Source organism: Tachyglossus aculeatus, chromosome 25 (genome assembly GCF_015852505.1).
Source record: "Tachyglossus aculeatus isolate mTacAcu1 chromosome 25, mTacAcu1.pri, whole genome shotgun sequence".
NCBI classification, from domain to species: domain Eukaryota; kingdom Metazoa; phylum Chordata; class Mammalia; order Monotremata; family Tachyglossidae; genus Tachyglossus; species Tachyglossus aculeatus.
In genome coordinates, this window is record NC_052090.1 from 16027910 (window position 1) to 16054018 (window position 26109).

General features: G+C 43.0%; 1 protein-coding gene across 1 annotated transcript in view; it reads left to right on the forward strand.

Annotated features, from left to right (window-relative positions):
* The window catches only part of RP1 (RP1 axonemal microtubule associated), a 143335-nt gene that overhangs the window by 30698 nt on the left and 86528 nt on the right, over window positions 1–26109 (forward strand). The window contains exons 7-17 of the mRNA XM_038766522.1: window positions 825–903; window positions 3454–3529; window positions 5904–5980; window positions 6091–6122; window positions 6269–6398; window positions 10257–10360; window positions 10889–11062; window positions 13097–13309; window positions 15672–15849; window positions 19168–19350; window positions 24785–24954. Of these exons, the coding sequence (XP_038622450.1) occupies window positions 825–903; window positions 3454–3529; window positions 5904–5980; window positions 6091–6122; window positions 6269–6398; window positions 10257–10360; window positions 10889–11062; window positions 13097–13309; window positions 15672–15849; window positions 19168–19350; window positions 24785–24954 (1416 nt within the window). The remainder of the gene's footprint in view (window positions 1–824; window positions 904–3453; window positions 3530–5903; window positions 5981–6090; window positions 6123–6268; window positions 6399–10256; window positions 10361–10888; window positions 11063–13096; window positions 13310–15671; window positions 15850–19167; window positions 19351–24784; window positions 24955–26109) is intronic.

The window sequence follows — 26109 nt, forward strand, 5'->3', positions numbered from 1 at the left end:
ACACAAAAACGCAGACTTGTCTGGGTGGATTATTGTGAACAAAGAGATCTAGATTAAAGTGACACCATTATTGAATTGATGGCACCACTGCCTGAATTTCCTGGTCTGCCCTGGATGGTTATTGTTCTAGGGTAATCCTCAAACTGATGTCCAGTGGGTGTCAAGGAGAGGAGCCCTGAGATGGTTGCCCCCATGTCAGCCATCATCGAAGTCAGTCTGCTGGTCTGGTAGAAACACTGGACTGACCCAGGCATGACATTGCTTGGAGTTGCACGAACTAGTTGAATAAAAACTCACACACATTCCCCTCTACTATTCCTCCTAGCACTCCACTATTCCCCCTATTACCTTACTATTACACGTATTAATCTATCATTTCCCCCTATCTCTTATCTATTTTAATGTCTTTCTCCTCCTGTACACTCTAAGGTCCTTATTGGCAGGGATCAAATCTACTAATTCTATTGTATTGTACCTTCCCAAGCACATAGTACAGTGCTCTGCACATAGTAAGTGCTCAGTACATAACACTGATTGATAGGGTGCCTTCACATCACGGTTAAAATTCATTTTAGCCCCAAAATTTGTATCCTCATTTATTCTCCGTAGACAAAATAAATGAGAGAGAGAGCAAAAAATTGAAGAGGGATGGTTGCACTTTTGCAGATGTATATTCCAGTTTTGTGCATCTTTTTTTAACCCAGGCAGAATTGTGTTTGCTCAACCAATTTGTCCTCCTGATTTTGACATTATCTTCCTTTGTAGTGTAGGTGGGAAGCTGGAATGTCTCCTGATCTAACTGCACTCTTACTGATTGTTTGTAGACAGACATCTTCTCCCTCGAAGCTGTACACCTTGGGTATTTGTATAAGCTGGTTATCGCCCATGATGGACTTGGCTCAGGTGAGAACTGCCCTCAAAGAACAGTCAAATCCTGACTGCCTCAATTTCTAATGTTTTTATGTCAGGCGCTGAGAGTTTTTAAACTATTTATGCCCAGTGTTGTAAAACCGAAAGGCAAAAGAATCTCCTTTTGATCCCATTACATTTCAAAATAGCCACATTATCCTAAAAATTATGTAAAAGAGAGAGGCTGGAAACACTGGCCATGATAAATCATCACACCTCCTGATCAATTTGCCTTGAAAAATTGCAACATAGTCCTTTTCCCTCCTCTGCAAGGGATTGAGTATTTCACTCATCTCTCTGGAGCTGAGTTATCAAAATGGGAATATAAGAGCGACGAGATTTTTTCATTACATGAACATTTGTAGACTTGAAGTTTGATATGGATAAATGCACGAGCCTTAATTTTCCAAATGACTTAGGCCCGATCCTGGAAGCACACAGAAAGGCAGCCGTTTGGCTTGTGTTCCACTCTTAAAAGATACTTCCTCCCAACTAGACATTTGCTATTGATTGATGCTGTTGATAACAGAGTACCTCATAAAGCAGGGTTCACCTTCCTCAAGTAGTAGAATGATCAATCTGATCCTCTGCAGCCGCCCAAGATTAGTACTGCAAAATCTGTTCTCTTACACTTGATAGCATTGCTGGCTGTATAAGCCTTTGGGGTAGTTAATGATTGAACTGCTAGCTTTAGGGCTTTTGAACTCTAACAGAGATTTACACTGTCTCTTTCTAGTTCATCTTTGAGAGACAATCATGTCCCTATAAACTCTCCAGGTGGAAAGCAGTTGTTTCTCTCTGAGAATCCTTCTGTATGTTTTTTAAGTATAGCACAGACCGGTGTAATTCTTCCTGCTGACAAGTGCCCTGCAATTGCAAGTTCACTGAAACCCCCTATACCATCTTGTCACAATAATCATGATAATAATAAGAATAATCGAGACATTTAAGTGCTTACCATGTGTCAAAAATTTTGGTGGGGTCGTTACAATAAAATCAGATCAGACACAGTCCCAGTCTTGTGTTCTTGTGCCCATTGGGCAACTCTGCTGTCATAGAATAACAGAATCATAGGGCTGGAAGGGACCTTATTAAAAGGTCATTTGTGTCTTCTTCTTTAGTCTACCCTGGCTGGATTCATGATTAGTCTACTTTAAAAAAAGTCTTTTATTTTTAAGCAAACCCAATTAAATTACAACCACTGAGGATTAAAGAGAAGTAAATGCTGAGGTTTGGGAACACATATCTATGTTGATGAACAGGAAAGAATGAGTAAAAAGCTCTGATGGAGAGAACAAAATTCTGGGTTTTAATCCCATCGCTTTCAATGATTGGCAGTAGCAGAGTTGTAACATTCAGAAAATTTAGAAATGAACAGTTTGTTCTAAGTCATTAATAGACTTTCCAGTGATCTCGAGGGCCCAACCAACCCCCAAATACTTTGATTAACCTGACTCTCTCCAAACCAGCTTTAAATATGAAATTTGTGTCAGTTGCTTGCGTAGAGAGCTTCATTATGCAATGCCTCTTTATATAGAAGGAAGTCAAGGGATGGGGAAAAGTGTATCCCCTCCATGCTCCCCAGTAAATGGCCTGGAGAAGGATTTAACTGAGCATCTGTGCCCTGGTCTCATGATCAGGTTCCTGGAGGATTGGCAGCTAGTTTTGTGTGTGATGCCAATGATTCTGCTGCCAGGATGGTCATCACTGACCCAACTCTGGGTGATCTCTCTCCAAAGTGGGGTGACCAGCAGGGTTGGGAGGGACCAGAGTGGATGACATAGAAAGTAGCTACTGCCCAGGAAGCAATTTCCCCCTAGGCTGCTTCCAAAAGAGTAAGATCAGGGTTAGATAGGGTGCTGGCTTTCCATCCCCAGCTCCTGAGAGTGTGCTGCCATGCTGTTAACATCCTTGAGCGGGAGACTGATGAATTGATGGCATGAATTAGATGCAAGTTAAATAAATTTAATGAGCTTGAGTCTCATGTTGAGAGTGCTGTAATGCACCTTGCAGGCTGGAGAAGATAGAGCAGTCTTCTTTCGCCCTCCTACCTGGTTCAATCACCAGGACCAGGTTGGGTGTAATTTATGCTCCCTCGCACCTTTCAAGCAGTGAATGTGGGCAGGAAGGATCGCGGATGGAGCCCCCGAATTCCATGGCAGCTTAGGGAAAAACCAAGAGTGCTGGGACTTGGAGTTCAGCCTTGGGTCCTCTGATTTAGGGGGCTAGGGTACTGGTTCAGAGATCACGTATGGGAAATTCCAATCTCTCCTCTCCCCTCACCCTCCCGACTAGGGATCCAGTTGAACAGGGAAGTCTCCTGGAGAGGGGCAACCCGAGAAGGTATCTTTTATTTACTCCCACCGCAACTACCCACAGAGGCCCTGGAATGATGGGTGTCTACTCAGCTGCTCACAGAAGTCCCTCATCCCAGAATGCTCCTGGCCCACTCCCAGACAAGCCCCTTTGGCAGCCTTCAATTAATTCTAAAGGTGACTTTAAGCTTAATAGATTGTTTTCAATTCTTCTGTTCCCATTTTTTAGGAAATGGTTGGTTCCTAGATGAAGTTGTGATCAAAGATCCTATTGCAGACCTTGACTACACCTTCTTGTGTCACAGGTGCGTGTGTGTGTTTGTGTGTGTGTGTGTGTGTGTGTGTGTGCGCATTCACAATGCATTGGCCAGCACCCAGTTCATGTAATAATAATAATAATGATGGCATTTGTTAAGCGCTTACTATGTGCAAAGCACTGTTCTAAGCACTGGGGGGATACAAGGTGATCAGGTTGTCCCATGTGGGGCTCACAGTCTTAATACCCATTTTACAGGTGAGGTAACTGAGGTTCAGAGAAGTTATGTGACTTGCCCAAGGTTACACAGCAGATATGTGGAAGAGTCGGAATTAGAACCCATGACCTCTGACTCCTAAGGCTCTTTCCATGGGCCCACTCTGCTTCACACACATGCAGATCTCCTATACTGTGCAGGTTGTGTTGCTGCACAATCTTATAGAAAGGAAAGTCCATGTTCTTATGTGCACCCTTCCTGATGCCGTGTATATATACATATTTGCCATTTCTTCCAAACACTTAACACACCTGACAGGCTCATAACAATGTTATGATTCCATAACAACATTCCAGCCAAAATGAAGTAACGGAAGCATTTATTGAGCGCCCACTTGGTGCGGTGCACTGTACTAGGCTCTTGGGAAGGACTGAGTAACAAAAGGACACATTGCATATCTGCAAGGAGCTTACAGTGCAGATTGAGAACACACTTTGTAGTGGATCCAAGTGTTTTTGAAACAGATTGATCCTACTTTGCTACTTCTGGTCTGAGGCCCCTTATTTGAATCATTTTTAAGAGCACCTTTAATTTTGTGAGATTCCTTTCTGAGAAAGAAACACTTGTAACATTTGCAGACTTTCTCATTAAATTCTCATAGAGATCTGGATCTATTTTATATCTAGGAAGCATGATTCTTTTTTTATTTCAGAAGGTAAATCAAAGTCTCTCATTTAGAGCTGAGCCTTAATGTTCAGGAACGATTTGGGCTCTTGTTAAATTTTTTATTTCCTCCGACATGGCCCCACGAGACCTCAGAGACCCGGGGCTGCAGTTTCAAAGGGCCACCTCCATCAGTGCCGGTGGAAAATCCTGTCTGGGCAACTGGAAGTTTACCAGTGGGCCCTTCCAAGGGAGTTGCCTGGTATGCCAAATCATCCCTATCTCCTTCCATCCTTGCAGTTGTGGAGAACAGAGGCCCTTGGGAAACGTTTTCATCCTCTTTTAGTTCAGCTGTGCAAGTAGCTCTCCACATGTGACAAGTTGTGTAAAAGACCATAGATTCTTCACAAAGCTCAGTATGTATAGAAACAACTTTGCAGACAGGCCTAAACAATCTTGAGGCCCAGAATTACTTTCACCATCCTAGGAAATTTGCCTGGTCCCCAAGCATATTTACCCATGCCCACTCCCTCCTACGGCTCCCTTATCACAGAAGAGTATGACTCCAGCTTAGATACTCAGGAGTCCCACACAGATTTTTAAAATCCTACCAAAAGTATCCTAGAAAAGAACAGAATGTCTTTTGGGTTTATTATCTGATTTTCATTTAATAATAATAATAATGGCATTTGTTGAGCGCTTACTATGTGCAAAGCACTGTTCTAAGCTCTGGGGGGATACAAAGTGATCAGGTTGTCCCATGTAGGGCTCATAGTCTTAATCCACATTTTACAGATGAGGTAACTGCCTTGTACTTCCCAAGTGCTTAGTACAGTGCTCTGCACACAGTAAGCGCTCAATAAATACGATTGAATGAATGAATGAATGAGTCTCAGAGACGTTAAGTGACTTGCCCAATGTCACCCAGCAGACATGTGGTGGAGCCGGGATTCGAACCCATGACTTCTGACTCCAAAGCCCTTGCTGTTTCCACTGAGCCACGCTGCTTCTCATTTAGGCTTCATTCGATTCCCTTTAAACCCTGGTCACTTCACTTGTTAATTTATGTTGCCTGTGTTGAAACTGCACTGTGGGCACAGAAACTCTTCAGTATCAATTTGACTAAAGTCTTTCCAGAATTGAAACTGTGGGCATTGAATTGAGCTATGCAAATGGAAATTTCTCCTTTGGTAGCCATCAAAGTAGGGAGCAACATAGCTCTACACCTACTCAGCCCTGACTTCTTTCTCTCCCTCCTCTTCTCCCTTCTGCCCTTCCTGGTGGAGGTTGTAGTATAGTATTTACTGAGCACCAGAACCCTCTGACTCTTCCTTCTTCTCCACCATTTCCTCCCCTCTTCCCCCTACCTCTCCTTCTCTCCATTTTTTCTTCTCTCTCTCTTCCACCGCCTCTATCTCCCTTTTTCTCCTCTCCACCCTTTCCTCCACCCTTCCCACTTCTCACTTCCAATATGAGAAGGCAAGGACCAGAAACAGATAAATATGCCTGCTGAGCATAACTGATCCTTTTTTTCTCTTCAAAGGTGGTTGGATCAAGGAGAGGATGATGGGAAAATTGTACGAAAACTGTACCCCACTGATAATGGCTCCCTCCCTTTGAGTAAGTGCCTTGTACTCAAATGTCTGGGAGAATTCATCATTACTGCTGTGATCAAAGAAAGCCACATTGCCGCTGAAATTAATGGTCCTCTATTTCCTTTATCTCCACAGGGCAAGAGTTGGAACGCAAAAGAAAAGAAACTGTAAATACTTAGCTCTTTGCTTTTAATGAACAAAAATAATATTTAAATCGAGTGTGAAAAGTCTTTAAAACAAAACCGAAACTGCACACCCTCTACTGACTCATCCTTTTTGCAAACTAATGTTGCTATTTCCTTTTCTAACTCAGTGGGCTGCTGAGGGCTGGAAGCTGAAGGAAGGCAACATTCTTCAGTTTTACAGCAAGCTCACTGGAGGCTTCATCCGTCTCCATCCAGATGGCACCGTGGATGCCCTCGGGGAAAAGACAGATCCATTTGGTAAACTGTTTGTTAAGATGTATTGTGTTGTGAGGATTGTAACTCCTTGAAAGTAGCGATCACATATTTTGCTACTTCCATGTGACCCACAGTGGCCTAGTGCTGTGCTCTGCCCACAGCTGGAAGTGCTAAATTGGGCCCTGCACACGGCATTGTGTGCTGCTGGAAGGAGACCACATGACTTAGCCAACATCCTTGCAGTTTTACTTTGGAAAAGGCCTTTGCTTGTCCAGGAGGGTCTACCCAGTCATTATCCATCCTGCTGTTCCCCTCAGGAATGGGGATGGACTGTTGGAAGTGGAGGCCTGGGAGTCTTTCCGTTTTTTGCAAAAGGAAGAGAAGAGCAACTCTGTGTCATAACCCAGGGTTCTGGTTGTCTCCACCACCTGACAATCGCTCCTCTTGGCAGCTGGCCTGTCATGATCTGCCCCACCTCTTCTCAGCCTGTGCCAAGTTTTTCTTCTGGAGACAGCTTCGCCCCAACTTTAGGACAGGCTCTGGGGTAACTAATCCTCTGAGATCTCCTCTTCCCACCCCTTCCTGAAACAACTGCCCCCTGGCATGGGAGCAATTCTGAATCTGGATCTGGAAAAACAAGCTCTGTACCCAGGTGCACTCCTTTGGGAGCTTTCGCTGGCAGCACTGCCCCCAAATGATGATGATGATGGCATGTATTAAGTGCTTACTATGTGCAAAGCACTATTCTAAGCACTGTAGAGGTTACAAGGTGATCAGGTTGTCCCACGCGTGGGGCTCACAGTCTTAATCCCCATTTTACAGATGAGGCAACTGAGACACAGAGAAGTTAAGTGACTTGTCCATAGTCACACAGCTGACAATTGATGGAGCTGGGATTTGAACCCATGACCTCTGACTCCAAAGCCCGTGCTCTTTCCACTGAGCCACGCTGCTTCCCAAATCCTCAGAGAACAGTTCCTCCATAGAATTACTAACCTGGGACATTCCATCTCCACCCCTACTCAAAACAGTCTCCCCCACTGAAGCAATATGGTCCTTGCCTGTCTCTCCTCTCACATGATCTCTTCTTTCGTGCTGATTTTCAATGGGGTGAGGGATTTGCTTTAAAAAAAAGCATGAATCCTAATCTAATGAAGGGAAAGTAGCGTGACCTAGTGCAAAAATACAGGCCCAGGAGTCACAGGGCCTGTACTCTAATCTTGCCTCTGCTACTTGTCTGCTGTGTGACTTTGGGGAAGTCATTTAACTTCTCTGTGCTTTAGTTCCCTCATTTGCAAAATGGGGATTCAGTACCTGTTCTCTCTCCTCCTTAGACTGTGAGCCCCATGTAGGACCTGATTATCTCTTATCTACTACAGCACTTTACTTTGCACATAGTAAGTGCTTAACAATTACTATTATTATCATTCATAATAATAAATACCACAATTATAAGTGAAGGGTTATATTCAGCATTTCCTATCTGGTGAAGTGCTAACACAGAATTAAGGCATTCTCTAAAAGGCTCTCAATCAAACCAAATGGCAGCACTGTGCAGACCCAAATGGGTAGTCCAGGGTAATGTGAACAGCTTTCTACAGCATAATTCCAATTATTCTTGGAACAGAATAGTTCTTAAGGCAGAGAACCTGGTAATCATCCAGTATTATTTCCTATCACTCAGCTTAATGTCTCATGAACATCTTTTCAACATTTTCTTGGGGCAACCCAGCCTAGTCCCAGAGCCTAGTGGATGGGCAAATCATTGAATTTTTAGGGCCTCAATTGTGTCATCTTTTACAGTGGGGCTGGTAATCAATAAATCAATCACCGCTTGGGAAAATACAATACAACAGAGTTGTTGGGCATGTTCCCTGTCCACAAAGAGCTTACAGTCTACAGGAATACCTGTCTATTGCTAACTCATAGGAATGTTACGAGGATGAAATAAGATAATCGATATGACAGCATTTTGGAAAAAATGTTCTACAAATACCAGGTATTTTATCATACATTGTAGAGTTTTTTGGTTTGATGATAAGTATGCTGAGAGGGAGATTGTTTTTGTTAGAGTTAGTGTCACACTGAGAGTCCCTTACACAGCTGCACATTGTATCCATGAAACTACAGAAGTGTACCATTTCTGGCCTCTTGCCATTTGGGGTGAGCATTCCTGAGACTCCAAAGGCTAAGCAGGGAAAGGTATGCCTTTCCTCCAGCAGGATATATGCTTGAGTTGTCATTGCAGGGGTGGTGATGATCCTCATTTTCTCACCTGGTCCCTCTAGGCCCAGTAACCCATACTACTGCCAGGGAGAATGGGTGTAGTTTGTGATCATAAACCATGAGACAGAAAATCTCTGAGACTTCTGTGGCGGCTGACATTACCATGCCCTTGCGGGGTACCATTCTCAAAGTAGCTTAGTAACGGTCAGGAGACTCTTCTCGTTAAAACCAAAGAAAAAGCTAAAAACAAGAAACATAACAAGACAAAAAGATAAGAACAGGAACCAAAAAGTAAGCAGTTGTCCTTCTTGCAACTTAGACTAGAGTCAGAAAATGGCAGGCATATATAGACAAGGACAGTTGTATGGGGAAGTCAGTGCAGTCAACAGATGGCCACTCTTCCCTCTGGCAGATGCAGTGTGGCCTAATGGATAAAGCAGGGGTCTAAAGGCATCAGAAGGACCTGGGTTCTAGTTTCGGCTCCACCACTTATCTGCTGTATGACCCTGGACAAGTCATTTCACTGCTCTATGTCTCAATTACCTCATCTGTAAAATGGGGATTAAGACCGTAAACCCCATGTGGATCATGGACTGTGTCCAACCTGATTATCTTGTATGTACTCCAGGGCTTAGAACAGTACCTGACACATAGTAAGTACTTAATAAATACCATTAAAAAAAAGATTTGGAAGAATTGTTCCTGGGAATTGTGTGATTGTCACGGCACCCTGATCAGATCAGTGAGAGTTTGCCCAATTAGTTATTGCACCTTTGGAAAAGTAGGCTCAGATGCATGAAAAAATTGTTTTCATTTATATTGGAAATCCTGCTTGTGCTTGTGTATTTATGCTATCCTCTGCCTAATCCATTGACCAACCTGGAAGCCAAGTGGTTCTACAATGTATGGCTAAGGAATCCTGCACCATTTTGACCGGCTTCAGTAGTACTGCATGGCTCAATGGAAAGAGCACAGGCTTTGGAGTCAGAGGTCATGGGCTCAAATCCCAGCTCTGCCACTTGTCAGCTGTGTGACTTTGGGCAAGTCACTTAACTTCTCTGGGCCTCAGATACCTCATTTGTAAAATGGGGATTAAGACTGTAAACCCCACGTGGGACAACCTGATCACCTTGTAACTCCCCAGCGCTTAGAACAGTGCTTTGCACATAGTAAGCGCTTAATAAATGCCAACATTATTATTATTATTAGTGGGGCAGGGAATTCTGATTCTGAGAAGCTTGACTCTGTTACTACTATTTCATTTTTACTCTCATACTTGATTTTATTTTTGGCACCCAACAGTCACTCAATAAACGTAGTTAAGGATGAAATCCTCTTCAGAATCTTCCACCCGTTCTTAGATGGTAAGGATGGGAGTTCAGACCTGTTTTTTTGGCATTTCTCTTCCCCATGACTCCCACCACCTCCCCCGCTGCAGATTGGTAGTTTTCAGTGAAGATAACTTTGCCTAACAGTTGCTAAGAAAACACAACCCCTCAGCTGTTTGCCAAACCTCAACTCTATCTCTCCCTTCCAATTAATTGAAAACATTTACTTTAGAGCGATCCATGACAACCGACAGGTGTGTGGAACAGCCTGGCACATTAACTAAAGAAAAAAAGGTTTAATGATAAAAACAAATGGCTTATCAACATTTTAAAATATGCTTTTCAGGCCTTTTTGATGTAACTGTCAAACGAGAAAACATATGCATTTTCCACAGTCATCAGTTGCGACATCTTTCTCTTGCCCTTGACAATGGTTCTGTCACAGGAGTGGTAAGCGATTACTTTTCTCTTTGCCATTTATTTCCTTCACCTGCCAGGCCTTAGAAGTGTAACAGGAAATATTTTCTTTTTTGCTGAATAAGAGTACCAATCTTTCCAACTTGATCTTTTCTATCTCTATTTCACAAATTTGTACTTGCTTAGCTCCTTACTACAGCCCAAAGAATTTGAGAAAATAGGTTTAAATTGTTCCTGAAGAGATTTAGAGCGGGTACATGGCAGAATTTCCTGAAATAAGTCACTAAGAAAGAGGATGGAATATCCTTCCTTCAATTTTATAACCATTGAAAAGGCAGATCTTCCACTGGTTTCTGTAATTTGGTCAAGTTTTGAGAAGTAGCTATTTACATGCAAGGGCTTGTGGTGTTTGCGGTTCTCTCAAGTTGTTAAGAATGACTTTCTTCTACATCCTTTCATGTCAGATACGATCTCTCATTTGCCTCATTCTGAATGATTGAGTCTCAAGTTATTCTGTCTGTTGTCTGTGGTGACAACGTTCTTTATTATTTCTTGTTTTAGGCCAGCAGTGAGTCTAACTGTGAACTACAGATCCTCCATCAGTCAAATCGCTGTGCAGTTCTGGAATCTGTCAAAGATCCTGGACACACAGTTACTTTCAACCTTCAGGGCAAAGTAACAGATGAATCAGTGGGCTCTGCAGGACTTTCGAGAGAATTTATGATCCATGTTAAGGTGAGATGGAGAGAGATCGACCAAGGAAATTGTACCAAGTGATAGTTTTCCCCTCCCATCCCGGGAAAACCTCAGGGAGTCAATCAAAGCCCTGCAACCTTTCTGCCAGATCGTCTTCCACTAGGTGGCACTAAAGTCTTATTATTATTATTATTATTATTATTAATAATAATAATAGCATATATTAAGAGCTTAATATGTGCAAAGCACTGTTCTAAGAGCTGGGGAGGTTACAAGGTGATCAGGTTGTCCCACGGGGGGCTCACAGTCTTAATCCCCATTTTACAGATGAGGTAACAGAGGCACAGAGAAGTTAAGTGACTTGCCCAAAGTCACAAAGCTGACAATTGGCGGAGCCGGGATTTGAACCCATGACCTCTGACTCCAAAGCCCGTGGTCTTTCCACTGAGCCACACAGCTTCTCTACATGTCTTCTGCCACACTATGATGCAGCATTGGGTTTGAAAATCAAGGGCTTCTGCTCTTCATGCTGGATGCTGATATGCAAGGGGCTGCTGTGTTTAGGGACAAGAGATATGGAATTGGGAATAGAGTTGTATTTTCAGTTCACTGTGAAGCAGGGGACCAGGGATAGGATGGATCCTGCATGGGAGCTAAAAAAATCATTTGGGAAAGTCGGGAGAAACTGCATCCGTATTCCACCAAAGTTGGATGGGCCTTAGAAATATGGGACATACAGATTTAACCAAACCTGAAATTTCTACATTTTTCAATATAGCTTGATCTTTATATACAGCATCTCTGTGTTCAAGCCTTTTTGGACAGAATTAGCTTAAAAATATTTTCATGAACTTGGTGTGAACAAATCAGGATGAAATATTCCAGAAAGTGTACAAGTATTTGAATAAATGATGGCTAAGTATTGCTGCTCATTAAAGCCTAGGTCACGTCTACAACTGCTGAAAGGTACTTTTTGAAGCGATTATTCCCAGAGGACTCTGGGCCTGAATCTTGGTGGGACAAAGGAAGTGTTCATGCTGAACTAATTCATTCAGCCGTATTTATTGAGGGCTTACTGTGTGCAGGGCACTGTACTAAGCACTTGGAAGGTACAGTACAGCAATGAAGAGAGACAATCCCTGTCCACAATGAGCTTACAGTCTAGAGGGGGGGAGACAGACATCAAAAAAAGTAAACAGGCATCAATATAAATGAATAGAATTATAGATATATACATATATACATGTGCTGTGGGGCGGGAGGAAGAACGAAGGAAGCGAGTCGAGGTGATGCAGAATGGAGGGGGAGCTGAGGAAAAGGGGGCTTATTAATGACAACAGGAAATGCATTTCATAGCCAGAGTCAGTCTTTGAAGCCACAAACCAGAAGTCCAGTCGCTATGGCTGACTGTCACTTATCTGCTTTATGATCTTGGGCAAGCCACTTCACTGTGCCTCAGTTCCCTCATCTGTAAAATGGGGATTGAGACTGTGAACCCCATATGGGACAAGGACAGTGTCAACCGAATTGCTTATATCCACCCCGGCACTTAATACAGTGCCTGGCACACAGTAAGCACTTAACAAATACCACAATTATTATTATTATGGCCGACCCAGAAACCCTTGCATCAGTATTTCAGTTTGATAAACAGATTGCATTTCAGGCTGTTCCATCCCCAGTCTTGCACCCCTTCCCTCCCACCCTCCTGGGGTGGTTCGATCAGTCCTCAGGGTCATTCACTCATTCAATCGTATTTATTGAGTGCTTACTGTGTGCAGAGCACTGTACTAAGCGCTTGGGAAGTACAAGTTGGCAACATATAGAGATGGTTGGGGGGCTTGTAGTGAGAGGGACTTCCACAAAATCATTGATGGACTTGGAGTTAGCTACAAAATGGTTAAGGGTTGCAGCCTACTATTAGCTTTCCTTGAGTGTGGAGCCTTCTGAGCCAATTTTCTGTTCAGGCCCGGCTGACTAAGTCCTGATAAGATGTGATGTGAGCCCTCTCTGCAGAGAATGGAAGGCAAAAATTGGATTTACAGCTTACCCTTTCTGTCACTTGCTCCAAAGGGTGTGTTCCACAGTGGTGCAGTGGTCCTGCTTGCGACAAGTCTATGCCAGGCTCTGTGCCTCAGATCTGACGGGAGCTGCAACGGAGTGGGAAATCAGTCAGAAGAATCTTACTGGAAAGTGCATAAAATCAGCTCTGGGGTTTGCATGTTTGAAAGTGTGAAAAATCCAAGAAAGTATCTGAGGATCTTGAATGGCCGTTGTGATGGAACAGTAAGCACCTGCTCCTGTTTTGTTTTGTTTTGTTTTTCTTTCCTTCCCAGCAAGGTTTTAGGTGCTTTGCCAGGAACAGAGTGGGAAAGAATACGTCTCCAACTGTGAACCTACAGTTGAATTTGCCCTAAGGTTGCTTCTCCTATTCATGCAGTTATTGACAGGGCAGTACTGGTAGCATGTGGTAGGGAGGGAAACAGGACTTGGGTTTGGATTCACGATGCCTGGTAACTGGCACTGCCACCATGACTCTGTCCCCCACTCCACAATCCTCTCCCCGGTAACTTCCCCTGCCCCTAAAATGGAGGGAGGGCACCGGGAGCACTTTCGAGGCTAAGGTAGGCATTGATGATATTAGCAGACATTTCTGCAGCTGTAGGCAACACCACCACTGCCTCTATTGTGGATAATCAGTCTATCAATCAGTGGAATCTATTGAGTGCTTACTTCGTGCAAGGCACTATTCTAAGTACCTGGGAGTGTACTAAGCAGCAGAGTTGGTATTCACATTCTATGCCCACATGAGCTGGGAGTCTAGTTGGGGAGACAGATATTGATATCAATGAACATACTACAGATATGTATGAATATTATTATTATATATAATAATACTATAATATAATAATTATTATAATATTATTCATACATATCTGTAGTATATTAATCATAATAAATGATATTATGGTATTTGGTAAGTGCTTACTATGTGTCTAACTCTGTTCTAAGTGCTGGGGTAGATACAATCTAATCAGGTTGGACACAGTCCCTGTCCCACATGAGGGCTCACAGTTTTAATTAGCATTTTACAGAGGAGATAATGGAGGCACAGAGAAGTGAAGCGACTTGCCCAAGGTCACACAGCAGGCATGTGGCAGACCAGTATCAGAACTCAGGTCCTTCTGATTCCTAGACCTGTGCTCTAGCCACTAGGCCAGGCTGCTGGGCTGGAAAATCCCGGAATGCAGCAATCAGGGTGACTAAAGTGACCTGAACTAAGGCATCTTTAAAAGGTGTGTCAAGATCTCAATTGACATGAGCTGGATCCTAGGACGTCCAGCCTATCTAGCCCAAATCGGACAGGATGGGCACCTAAATGTAATGGAATATTGTTTCATAGGTGAATATTCTTTCTAAGGAAAATGAATGTCTTCCCAAGGGAGATATTTGCCTCAAATTTGGTAAGAAGATCTTTTTTTAAGCGTTAATGTAGGAGAAGTTGGATAATGGGTAATGGTGGATGAAAGTAAATGTTTAATGCATTTAAGCTGAATGGTGCTGATCCTGAGACAATTTATTCTACTGTGTTGCCATACGGTTTCTGCTCTGTGAGTGCAATCACGTTAAATGGATGCTGATGTAGTAGAGGTGTAAATCAGGAGCGGCTGCAAGGCATTCCATAGGAACAAGTAGTAAATCATACAAACAGGGAAGGAAAACCATTTGAGGAAGAATCAGATATTCATAAATACACTGGAAAATAATCCAAGAATTGTACTGAACCACTAACTAATGTGAGTTGGTGATCTGGTGCTGTTGGTTCTAATCCCGGCTCCGCCACTTGTCAGCTGTGTGACTTTGGGTAAGTCACTTAACTTCTCTGTGCCTCGGTTCCCTCATCTGGAAAATGGGGATTAAGACTGTGAGCCCCACATGGGACAATGTGATCACCTTGCACCCCCCTCAGTGCTTAGAACAGTGCTTTGCACATAGTAAGCGCTTAACAAATACCATCATTATTATTATTATTTAGACTGCTATTAAACGCCACAAGACCATTTTTAAGAAGAGCAGAAAGAGAAGGTTTTCCGGTGAGTGGATAATTGTTAGATGTTCATCTACATAGTGGGTAGCTAGAATGCACTCAAGATGGGGCTGCTAATTTGCATCCAATAGTAAAAGTAATACACTTAAATTGTTACCAAATGAGGCCAAAGAGAGATATAAAATACACTCACAGTATGACATATTGGGGCTTTTCTGCTCTTGTCCGCATCCTAACAGAATAGTTTCCCAAGGGAAGTCTGTGCATTTCTACCCACCACTTCTCAGCTCCAGAAATGGGAAAACTCTACAGTGAGCCCTCTGCTCCAGACATTGCTCAAATTCAAACCACTACATAATTCAGAGCAACTCTGACTAATGAGTGATCTCTCACTTGGGCAGATCATTTGATTTCTATTTCTGGGCACTTGGAGCAAATCAGGCAAAGTGAACCTGATGAATTTGCACACTGAGATTTGAGATATGTTTTGAGGACTGGAAAATGAACTGAACTGGCATGGTGGACTGGTTTGTTTAAACATGAAACCCTCCCCTTCCCTATGATGTTGACCTTCATGCTTTCACATTTTGTTATCCTTAGGGCACAGGGGACCTCGACTGCCACTTTAAAGTTGAGAAGAAGTTAGCAAGTGGATCCGTAAGTCTGGAATCAGTGGAAAACAGAGGGCTGTTCGTGGGACTTCTTCCAGATGGGCAGGCCAAACCACTTGTTTGTACTGAAGACAGAAATATTTTGTTCTACCCACAAGTCATCCAATGTATGTTAGCAGTGAAATAACTTGTTGTTTTAACACAAATAACTATTTGAATAGCCATTCATTAATAAGTATTTGGCTAGTCAAGGGCCATATTCTTTGAATCAATCTAGGCTAAAACAAATGATGCTTTACTACTTCTTTCTTTTGGTGGATTTCTTATAGGCAACAAAGTCCTTCTCAGCTCATATTTTAAGGGACTGGAAACCAGAGTTCTGCCTGGGATTCAGTACACGAACACAAATCCTGTATATTCTGGGCTTTAAAAGTGGTTTAATTGTCTTTCACAGTCTTGAGATTTCACTATCTCTAGGTTGATCCGTTCAGTAGAGAAAATGGATCCAAAATTCAAAATAAGCTCTGGTCATCACCTATTTGAATCAGTCATACCAATAGTCCTTTGGTACCATATAGGTGTGCCATCCATCTAAGTTTATATTGGTCAGTCTAGTTTTAGCTGGCCTAACCACTGTCTGGTTCTATGTGGTTGGGAGACTGTGAGCCCATTGTTGGGTCAGGACCGTTTGTATATGTTGCCAACTTGTACTTCCCAAGCGCTTAGTATAGTGCTCTGCACACAGTAAGCTCTCAATAAATACGATTGAATGAATGAATGGTCACAGAGGGATGTTGAGGATTCTTCAGTATCATCAGTGGCCATCCCAAGACCATTGATTTCAGTTAGAGAAACTTAGAGAAAGAGAGATAATGAGTTCCGTATAAAAGAAGGTCAAAATGCTCTCCTGTCTGTGCTGCCCTCAAGAACTCCCGAGGGCAAAGCCAGGCATTATTAAATTATGATACTTGTTAAGCACTTACTACATAGCACATGCCTAGTGCACATGCCAAGCACTGTTCTAAGCACTGGGAATGATACAAGTTAATCAGGTTGGACACAGTCCCTGATCCACATGGGGCACACATTCTTATCTCCATTCTGCGGAGGTGATAACTGAGGCACAGAGAAGTGACTTGCCCAAGGTCACTCAGCAGAAATGTGGAAGTGCTGGAATTAGAACCCAGGTCCTTCTGACTCTCAGATCCATCCTCTGTCCACTAAGATACAATCCTCCCAGATCTCTGTCTGCCTCCCAATTTCCTGCTTCACAGAAGCTGAGGGCTGCTCAAAGTGAGGAATGGCTACCTCAGGGGCAGTACTCCTCTCTCCCAGACACTCTGCAGCCCCCTGATGTGACTCCTTCAGGGGGTTGAGTAGTTGTTTCAGGAGAGGAGCCCATTATTCCAACCCAGTTTCTTCCCCTGAGTGCTCTGCACATAGATACATCTAACACCCTTGCCCAGGGTAAAAGAGGGGGCTTGGTCTTCCCCAAAACTCTCCTGCCTAGATTCCTAGCCACAGAGACCACCAAGGAGGCACCTGAGGATTTGGGGGTATGTTAAAGCCAGATCTTCAGGAGCAAAATGAAGTAGGGAATTGGCGCTATTATTTGGCTCATTCAGACCTAAAAAAACCCTCTTCGTCATTAAATATTTTTATCGCTTGGAATTATCTGGATAATTTTCTAAGTTCTTCTCTTTGAACTATTTGGATAATTGTCTAAGTTCTTCACTTTGTTAGTGCAGATCTGGTGCCCCATGGTAGAGCTGCCAGTCTTTGCAAAGGGAATGGTTCAAGGTTCTCAGAGCCTGAATTTGCATGGGGCAAACCAATACATTTGAAAGGGTTTGGCACATGTTTATTGATGGCCTTAATGAAATCTACTTGTTAGCTAGCTGTAATAAAAATGGTGGTATTTATTAAGTACTCACTATGTGCCAAGCTTTGCTCTTGGGACTGGGATAGACAATATGACAACCAGCTCCGTTTCTATTCCCTGTCCCACCCAGGATCACAGCCGCTAGTACTTTTTGGGCAGTTCTGCCTGAGGGAAATGAAGAGCCCTCATTTCAGATCATGAATAGCCTCGAAGTAGCACTTATTTTTTTCGAGGATGATGCTTTCCTGAGTGTCTCTAGATTGACCTGAAATCCTTTTCTTTTTATCGGCAGCTGCTGAAAGCTCTTAATTGCCCCTTCCCTCCCCCCACCCCCCCAGCCCACTCCCCTCCTCACTCCCCCCACCCCCAGCTCCCCCAACTGCCAGTCTGAAGATCTTGGGAAGTCTGGGAAGGAGGTTAACAGTGTTAGGACACCAGGGTCTCGGGACCAGGGACACTTCAAAACTGTAAGCCTGTTTCTAGACTGTGAGCCCGTTGTTGGGTAGGGACCATCTCTGTATGATGCCAACTAGTACTTTCCAAGCGCTTAGTACTGTACTCTGCACACAGTAAGCGCTCAATAAATACAATTGAATTGAATTGAGCACTTACTGTGTGCAGAGCACTGTACTAAGCGCTCCCACTGATTTAAGTACTGAAGTGTAAAAGAACATTGGCCAAGGAAACATGAAACCTGCAAGTCTTGGCTTTAATGAGCTAAAGACTGGCCTGAAATCATGCCTCTGCTCCTTATGGGGGCAGTTGATGTGCAGTTCTGAAGAAATCACAACTGGGTATTGTGACATTGGATGCAACCGGGACCTGAAATTCCAATCAGCCATTCCTTTGATGTCATTCAGACATCTCATGTTGACACCTTCTTAAGTATGGTAAATTATTGACTAGAGTGGAGGCAGGAAGGAGCGGCTGCTATTATTTATTATTTATATAGTGCTAGCCGTGAATATGGTGCTTTGCCAACTGGAGATTTCACAATCTATATCTTGTCTGTATTCCAATTATATATTAAAGAATGAACATCAGAATCTTTATCCTGTAAATTAAAAAAGTATCCTTAAAATCTGGGAAATAGTAATGACCAGTTTCATGGGAGTAGAAAGAGCTATTCTGGTTGAATGTAGCTGACTATTCTTCGAGCTAGGTGCTGAAACAACATTGACTTTGAGATTAAAGGTAATATTTTCCTTCTTTGCTCGACCACATTTCAGGTAACGCCGTATGCAATTTTGTTTGAAAGATGTTTTGGTCTCTATTCTTTTCAAGAGAAGAACAGCACTAGGTGGTAGGATGAGTTACTTTTCAGAAATTGCACGAACGTTACATTGTGAACAATCGTTAGAACACGTCAGGAGTGTTAAACTGGTCCTTTGCTTTTATAGGGAGGACACATCCTTCCTCTGTCCACCGTAGAGGATAGAAAGGCATGTTGCAATGACCATGCAATGCAGAAAAAGAGGGGGTGATGACATCAAAATACATCAATTGCAGGCACAAGCAGGCGGTCAGCTCATAGGATGGTTTTGGAGAGAAGGAAGAGATTTTATTTGGTTAGAATGATCTAGTGTAAATATCTTTGTTTTAGTTGGCAGGGAAAAGCCAATGGGAACATCAGCTACCCCCAGCCAGCAAGGGGAGGCAGAGCACAGAACCACCAAGCCTCAAGCAGAAACAACGCAGAAGTTTGTGGCTCCGGACCTCTCCAAACCAGTCTCTCCACTGTCAAGTAAGACACTTAAAGAAAGAAAAAGCCTCCAAACAACAGAATAAAGCTCCACTTTCCCCACATTCTAGTGCTATGTGTCTGTGAACACTTCATCATCTCTGGAGAATAACTGAGGCAGGAAGCGACTGTAATAGTGCTTTTCAGGGGGATGATTAGGCCTTTCATGTGTATTGCCATTACACTGCCATCAGTACAGGGCAGATGGCGAGTGGGGAGGGCAGATGGACGCAATATTTTCTAAAGCACATTTAAACAGCCAGTTCTTCTATGTCACTGAGGTTGTATTTTTTTGAACCCTGAATTATAGATGATTCACTTTGTAGTACTCAACCAGTGACAGATGTTGCTCATGAAACAGTAATGATTATTATAGTAATTATAGTATACATTAGTTGCTAACTTTGTGCCAAGCACTGCACTAAGCACTTGGATAGACACAGGATAATCAGACCAGACATAGTCTCTGAACCACTAGGGGCTCACAGTCTGAATAATAATAATGATGGCACTTGTTAAGCACTTACTATGTGCAAAGCACTGTTCTAAGCGCTGGGGGGGGATACAAGGTGATCAGGTTGTCCCACGTGGGGCTCACAGTCTTAATCCCCATTTTCCAGATGAGGTAACTGAGGCACAGAGAAGTTAAGTGACTTCCCCAAAGTCACACAGCTGACAAGTGGCAGAGCCGGGATCAGAACCCATGGCCTCTGGCTCCCAAGCCTGTGCTCTTTCCACTGAGCCAAGCTGCTTTGTCTAAGGTGGAGAGAAAAAAAAAAACAGGTATTTCATACCCATTTTACAGATGAGGAAACTGAGATTGCAAGTATCTTGTCCACAGTCCCTCAGCAGGACAGTGTTAGAACTGGAACTAGAACCTGAGTCTCTTGATTCCCAGGCCTGTACTCTACTCCAGTCCTTAGTACAGAGAAAGAGCTTTATAAATGCCATAATTACTGGTATTATTACTTTCTATAGCCATGCTACCTCCCACACCTGATTCTTCCAACACAGTAGACATCTGGAGGTTTGAATGAACTTTCATATGTTGTTGTGCAGAAGGGATGTGTGTGTGGGGAGGGGAGGAGAGCACCAGAGGTATGTATGTGTGGGAGGAGGTCAGTGAATTTTTCTTACCTCAGGGCAGCCAAGGGTATGAAGCTGGTCCTTGGAAAATCTCCCCATTTCCATGATGGGAGAAATGGAGGTGTGATTTACTTCAGCCAACAGAGTTTGGCACTTCCACTCTTTATATCAGACTGCTTGATCATGTGTTCTGCTTTTGTAAGAGTGCGTGTTAAGCCAGAACATAAATCAGACTTTGAGGATGCTGGAATTTAATTGCTGGCATACAATTAGAAGACCAGGATCCAGTTATCTTTGGGCAAAGAGAGAAATATAAGTGGATGGCTGTCCCTGGGAACTTTTGGTACATGACGAGATAGATAAATGATTATATTGTTCACCAAATGAAATTTTAAATGATTTCTCAAGACAAGCAGTGCTCCAGACTGTCCTTCTTTAATTCAGAAAGAGGACAGATAACTGATAATAATAATAATAATAATGATGGCATTTATTAAGCACTTACTATGTGCAAAGCACTGTTCTAAGCGCTGGGGAGGTTACAAGGTGATCAAGGTGTCCCACTGGGGGCTCAGTCTTAATCCCCATTTTACAGATGAGGTAACTGAGACACAGAGAAGTCAAGTGACTTGCCCAAAGTCACACAGCTGCCAATTGACGGAGCTGGGATTTGAACCCATGACCTCTGACTCCAAAGCCCATGCTCTTTCCACTGAGCCACGCTACGCCCAGTGATAAGAAACACTGACATATCAGTGGCAAAATTACTTCCTCAGCCAGCAAGAGGAATTTGTCTTTCAATTTGGGCAGCACTGGGCTGGTCTCAGTATTGCACTATCATAACCCATCAGCAGCTCATCGTGGCCTCTCAGAGAGAGAAACTGGGAAGAATTGGAATATGGGCTCACCCAACCTCTTTTCAACAGAGTGAGAAATTTCACTTTTAGGTAATCTGGAGCTTAAATTAGGAAGAGTTGGCTATTAAAGAAACCTGGACTAGCTGAGAACAGAACACTTCTCCCAAACCAGTTGAAACTCATGTAACAGAACCCTCAATCAATGATATGTATTGAGTGCTTCCTGTGCACAGAGATCTGTACTAAACTCTTGGGAGAGTAAGATACAATAAAGTTGGTAGAAAACATCCCTGTCCTCTAGTAGTTTACGTTCTGAAGGGGTATTACAGTCTAGAAAATTTTTCTCTTCTAGGAAAGTTTATCTTCTCCAAGAAACATTTGAAAAATGCCATGCCATTGCCTTTGTGCAAAGAAAGCAGAGCATAATGTATTTGAAGAGGGATTAAATAATTTTTGAAAGCTTCCAATTTAGTTTCCTGAAGAGGGATCAAATCGCTTTTGATCACATAGCAGCCATTTGTCTGTTGTGTAACCTTGGCCAAGTCACTTCACTTATCTGTGCTTCAGTTCCCTCTTCTGTAAAATGGGGATTAAGGCTGTGAGCCCTTTTTGGGACAGGGACTGTGTCCACCCTGTTGTGCTGGTATGAATCCCAGTACTTTGTACAATACCTGGCACATTGTAAGAGCTTTATACCATTACTATTATTTTGAATGGAGGCCATTTTTATAAAGTAGAAATCCTAGAAACTCAGGGGAAAGTCTAAGCCAAAATATGAGACAATTGGCTAAGAACACTTTGTTTCAGTTCAGTATCCTTACTGTAGAATTGGATAGTGAATTATTAGAGAAGAGAGAGACATAGGAATTAAATGTTTAGAACACGGAAGCAGCCCACAAGTGTGCAAATGATGTATTAAGGAAAAAATATTTTTGATAATTTATTGACCACTCTCAAAACCTATTTTGTTCCTGAAGGAATGCATCCTGTATTGCCTGGTTTCTTCATCTTGAATAGTAAACTGCCTTTTATGCTCAAAATCTCTTCTCTTCCTCAATCTCCCGCTCAGCCCATGACATTCTCCCTCTCTTCTCAGAAAAGAGAGTGGATTCTTTTCAACCTTTAGAGGGAGAATGAAGGTGTCTGTCTACAACTTTATAGAGGGCAAGAGAATGTCTGTCTTCCAAAATGTGTCAACCACTACCCAGCTGCCCAAAAAGCAGGAGCAGTGTCGGGAAGAGGTTGAAGATGTCTCTCTCTGGAGTGGGCTTCATGACTTCCTTCTGGACCTTGCTTTGCTCAGGGCTTTCCCCCCCCACACATACGTTCTGGGCAGAGCAGGCCATCCTGCCGATTGCCACCGTGCATGACAGCTTATAGAGACCAGTGGCAATGCTCATTGTTTGGGCTCCATGATGGCGAGTCATGTGTCTAGCTGACGTCCCTCTTGGCCTCCATCTAGGAACCATCGGAATGAGTTGATTCATTATTTCTTTGTCTGACTCATTCATTTTGTTACAAGGCTCTTGCAAGCCAAGTCCAAGGGCGAGCGATTTGCTGCTGCAGTTAATTGGCGGGAAACTGAAACACCCTGTTCTCCCCAACAGTGAATCTTTTAAGCCATTGGAGTGGGTCACTGCTTGATGAATCTTGATCAGTAAGACCCTGAAGGAGAGCTCTGCTGAAAAACAAAGTCACTTCGAAATATTCTCTTTTGGCTCAGAACATTTTTAGCCCATAGACACCAAAAGCCTTTCTTTTAGGTCCCCCAGAAGGAGAAATTTATAGCTGGGGACTAATGGATTTTCAAGACTTTCCAAGTGATCACTGTGTTATATTATGTTCATATTTTACCGATAACTACATGAATGATAGCATCATGTTTTGCATTATCAGGTATATATATCATGTCCCTGTTGAGCTTCCATAAATTTGTTTTTATTATGCATTTTGGGTGTAAGGCTGTTAGGGAATTAGGGAACATTTTTCTGACAGTGCACTCCTGCCTGGATAGAGTGTGATCATGACACCTAAATAGTTTTTCACATTCACGTGCCACCAGTTTACTGATCAAATGATCTGTTATATAACATGGGGCTTGTCAAGAGTGAAATCCTTCTGTTCTAGGAGAACTCAGTGCATCACATTCTACTATTAACTGCAGTATCCCCCATTCAATTGTAAGCTCTGTGGGTCTGCACAACCACCATCACTAGAATCAATCCCTTCCTACAGGCTCTCGGGTCTGGAATCTCTGTGTTAGAACCGAGGCCCATCCATTATTTCCAATAGGATCACTGTCATTGCAAATCTCCATTTTTTGCCTCAATTTGGTATGATGTTTAATGCCATGTTCACAGTACACACGGTAAGCACTTGAGAACTACCACTGATTGATTGACTTATGGTGGGCACTAACCTTCAGCCCCACATGGGACTTGGGACTTGCCTGTTGCAACATAAGGAATATTTTTGGAGGCATAGATCCCTTGTCACCATCCAAGTGCCACCAAGAAATCTACCATCATTTTAGAGTCCTGCCAAATTGTCATTTGGAGTTTTTACAGTCCCCATTCCTGTCCCTCCCCGAAGACCCTTTGGCAGTATCAAGAATTGCAACAAGAATTCAAGCAGGCTGGCAGTAGGATGGGGAGAGAAGCTCAGAGCCATCAAACCTTGGGGCGGTAGCACTGGATTGGATCCCTAGCCAGTCAGGAGGCAAACACAAAAATGCGCCCTGTGAGGGGTGAGGCCGGGGAAACCCTGCCTGACAAGACAAGAAAAGATCAAGATTAGTGGATCCCTGTAAATTGCTGTGCAAAATCCCTTTCTGGTTACACAGAGGCAGTGAATGCTGCTGCCATTAAGAAACACAGAATTTTTGGATTTTTCTTTTAATCAGCATTTGTTTTTTCTTATACAGACTCTGCCATTCACTGTCTCTGTGAACTACAGGCATAAATGTATCTATCTTCTGGACCACCCTCCTCATTCCTGCCCTAATTGTCGAAAGGAGTCTTCCTCCCTTCTGATTTTCTGGAATGCTTACTTTCTATTTCAGGGTCTGGTCAATATTCAGTATTTCATTTTGCATTTGAAAGTCTGTCTCAATTCCCCTCTCTCTGTCAACTTTTATTGTTCAGATCTGTTAGTGGGGAATGAAGACTGTAAACCAGTTCCAGGACAGTATTAGGAAATAAATCTGTAGAAACAGAACTGCAAAATGCAAACCATTCAATCTGAGTTGTGATTTTTATGCATGAGTGAGAGATTGTCATCCCCCTCAGATTTTTATTGGTTTTGTTCCCAGTTTGCTTCACTAATTCAGTCACCAACTCCATCTAACCTCATGGAAGGAAATTCTTTTTCTCTCAATTGTTAGAGGGATTTCCAAGGACTCAGACAACATGATCCTCTCATTTTTTTATCCTTGCCTTCGGGGTGTCAGAAGGGACTGTCCCTCTGGTGTTCCATTTGCAACCCATCTTCACTTTTTCCCTCAGCGGAAATAAAAACGCCCCAGCGCGGCAAGAGTCCCCTTCTCTTCGAGGACACATGGAAGGTGTTGGTCCTGACAGGAGACACAGGAACTCAAGCCAACGTCTCCCTCTGGGTCTATGGAGACAAAGGAGCAGTCGGACCGATAATTCTTAGCAAGGACAACCAAGAACAGCTGTTTCTTCCAAGGCAGGAGGATGAATTTCAGGTAGACAATAAAAACTGGGACAGCCTTGTCCTCTGGGCTTTTGTAAAGACGTTTCTATCATGGAAGCCTGTTTCTTTTTTTCTGTGTCTCTTGTGTAAAATAAATCTCCAATGCTTTGGGGTCCCTCAGTAAATCATCCAAATGTATACTTCAAGTGGTAGGGGAAGCACTTTCTCCTCACATATCTTAGACAAGCAGGAGGGACTGTGGAAACAAATTACTTTCTTTAAAACAATTAGTTTTAGGCCATTGATTTGAAACTGGCTCTATAAACCATCAACCTCAGCACAAATCATATCCAGTGAAAGCCACAGATGGGCATCGTTTAGTGCATCTGTGGTCTCGAAACCTATCTTCCTTACACTTTATCAAGCATGATTACAAACTGCAAGCTACTTAGTTGGGTCTTAGGAGAGTGAGACCATAACCTGGACGTGATGAAAGGCCTAGGGCTGGGATTTTGTACCATTTTCCTTGGGTCAGATGCCCCCGGGTTGCTCTGGAATAAGATTTAAAATTGAACTTTTGACTCCTAATGACACCTGTCCTGCTATTGGAGGTATTGGCCACATTTCAACTTGGATAATTGCATTCTGCTTCATTAAATTTCCCTGCAGTTTCAGTTGGAGATGTCTTTCCTCACTTCATGACTGGTACTGTGTGCTTTAGCGCATATTTCATCAACACCTGTTCCGCCCCAGGAGTCTTCCTTGGGTGGCAAAATCTGGATAGAGAAAAATTCAGGCAGACACAAATCACCGAGGACCAACAGAGAGAGCCTGTGGGCCAGGATATGTGGTAGCACTTAATGCGTTATGGGTTTCAGTTTCTTCACATCTGGAAGAATCCCATGTAAAAGAAGAGCCAGAAAAGCTGCCTGCAATTTTAGAGTGAAAAGTTATTGTTCAGGATACCAAGCCCTGTTCTAGAAGTCTAAATCCAGAGGCATGAAAGAAGTCTGTAGCCCAACCTTAGGGCTCTGTCAACTTTTCTTGAAAATTGGGCTTGTTACCCAAGCAACCTTAGTTTGCTAAAAGGGGAAAGCAATACTGGCTTAGTTCCTAAGAAACAGTGCCAAGGTTGCAAGATTTTAATAATCCTCTGTTGTGATAAATGACATGGTCTAGTGGAAAGAGCATAGCCCTGGGAATCAGG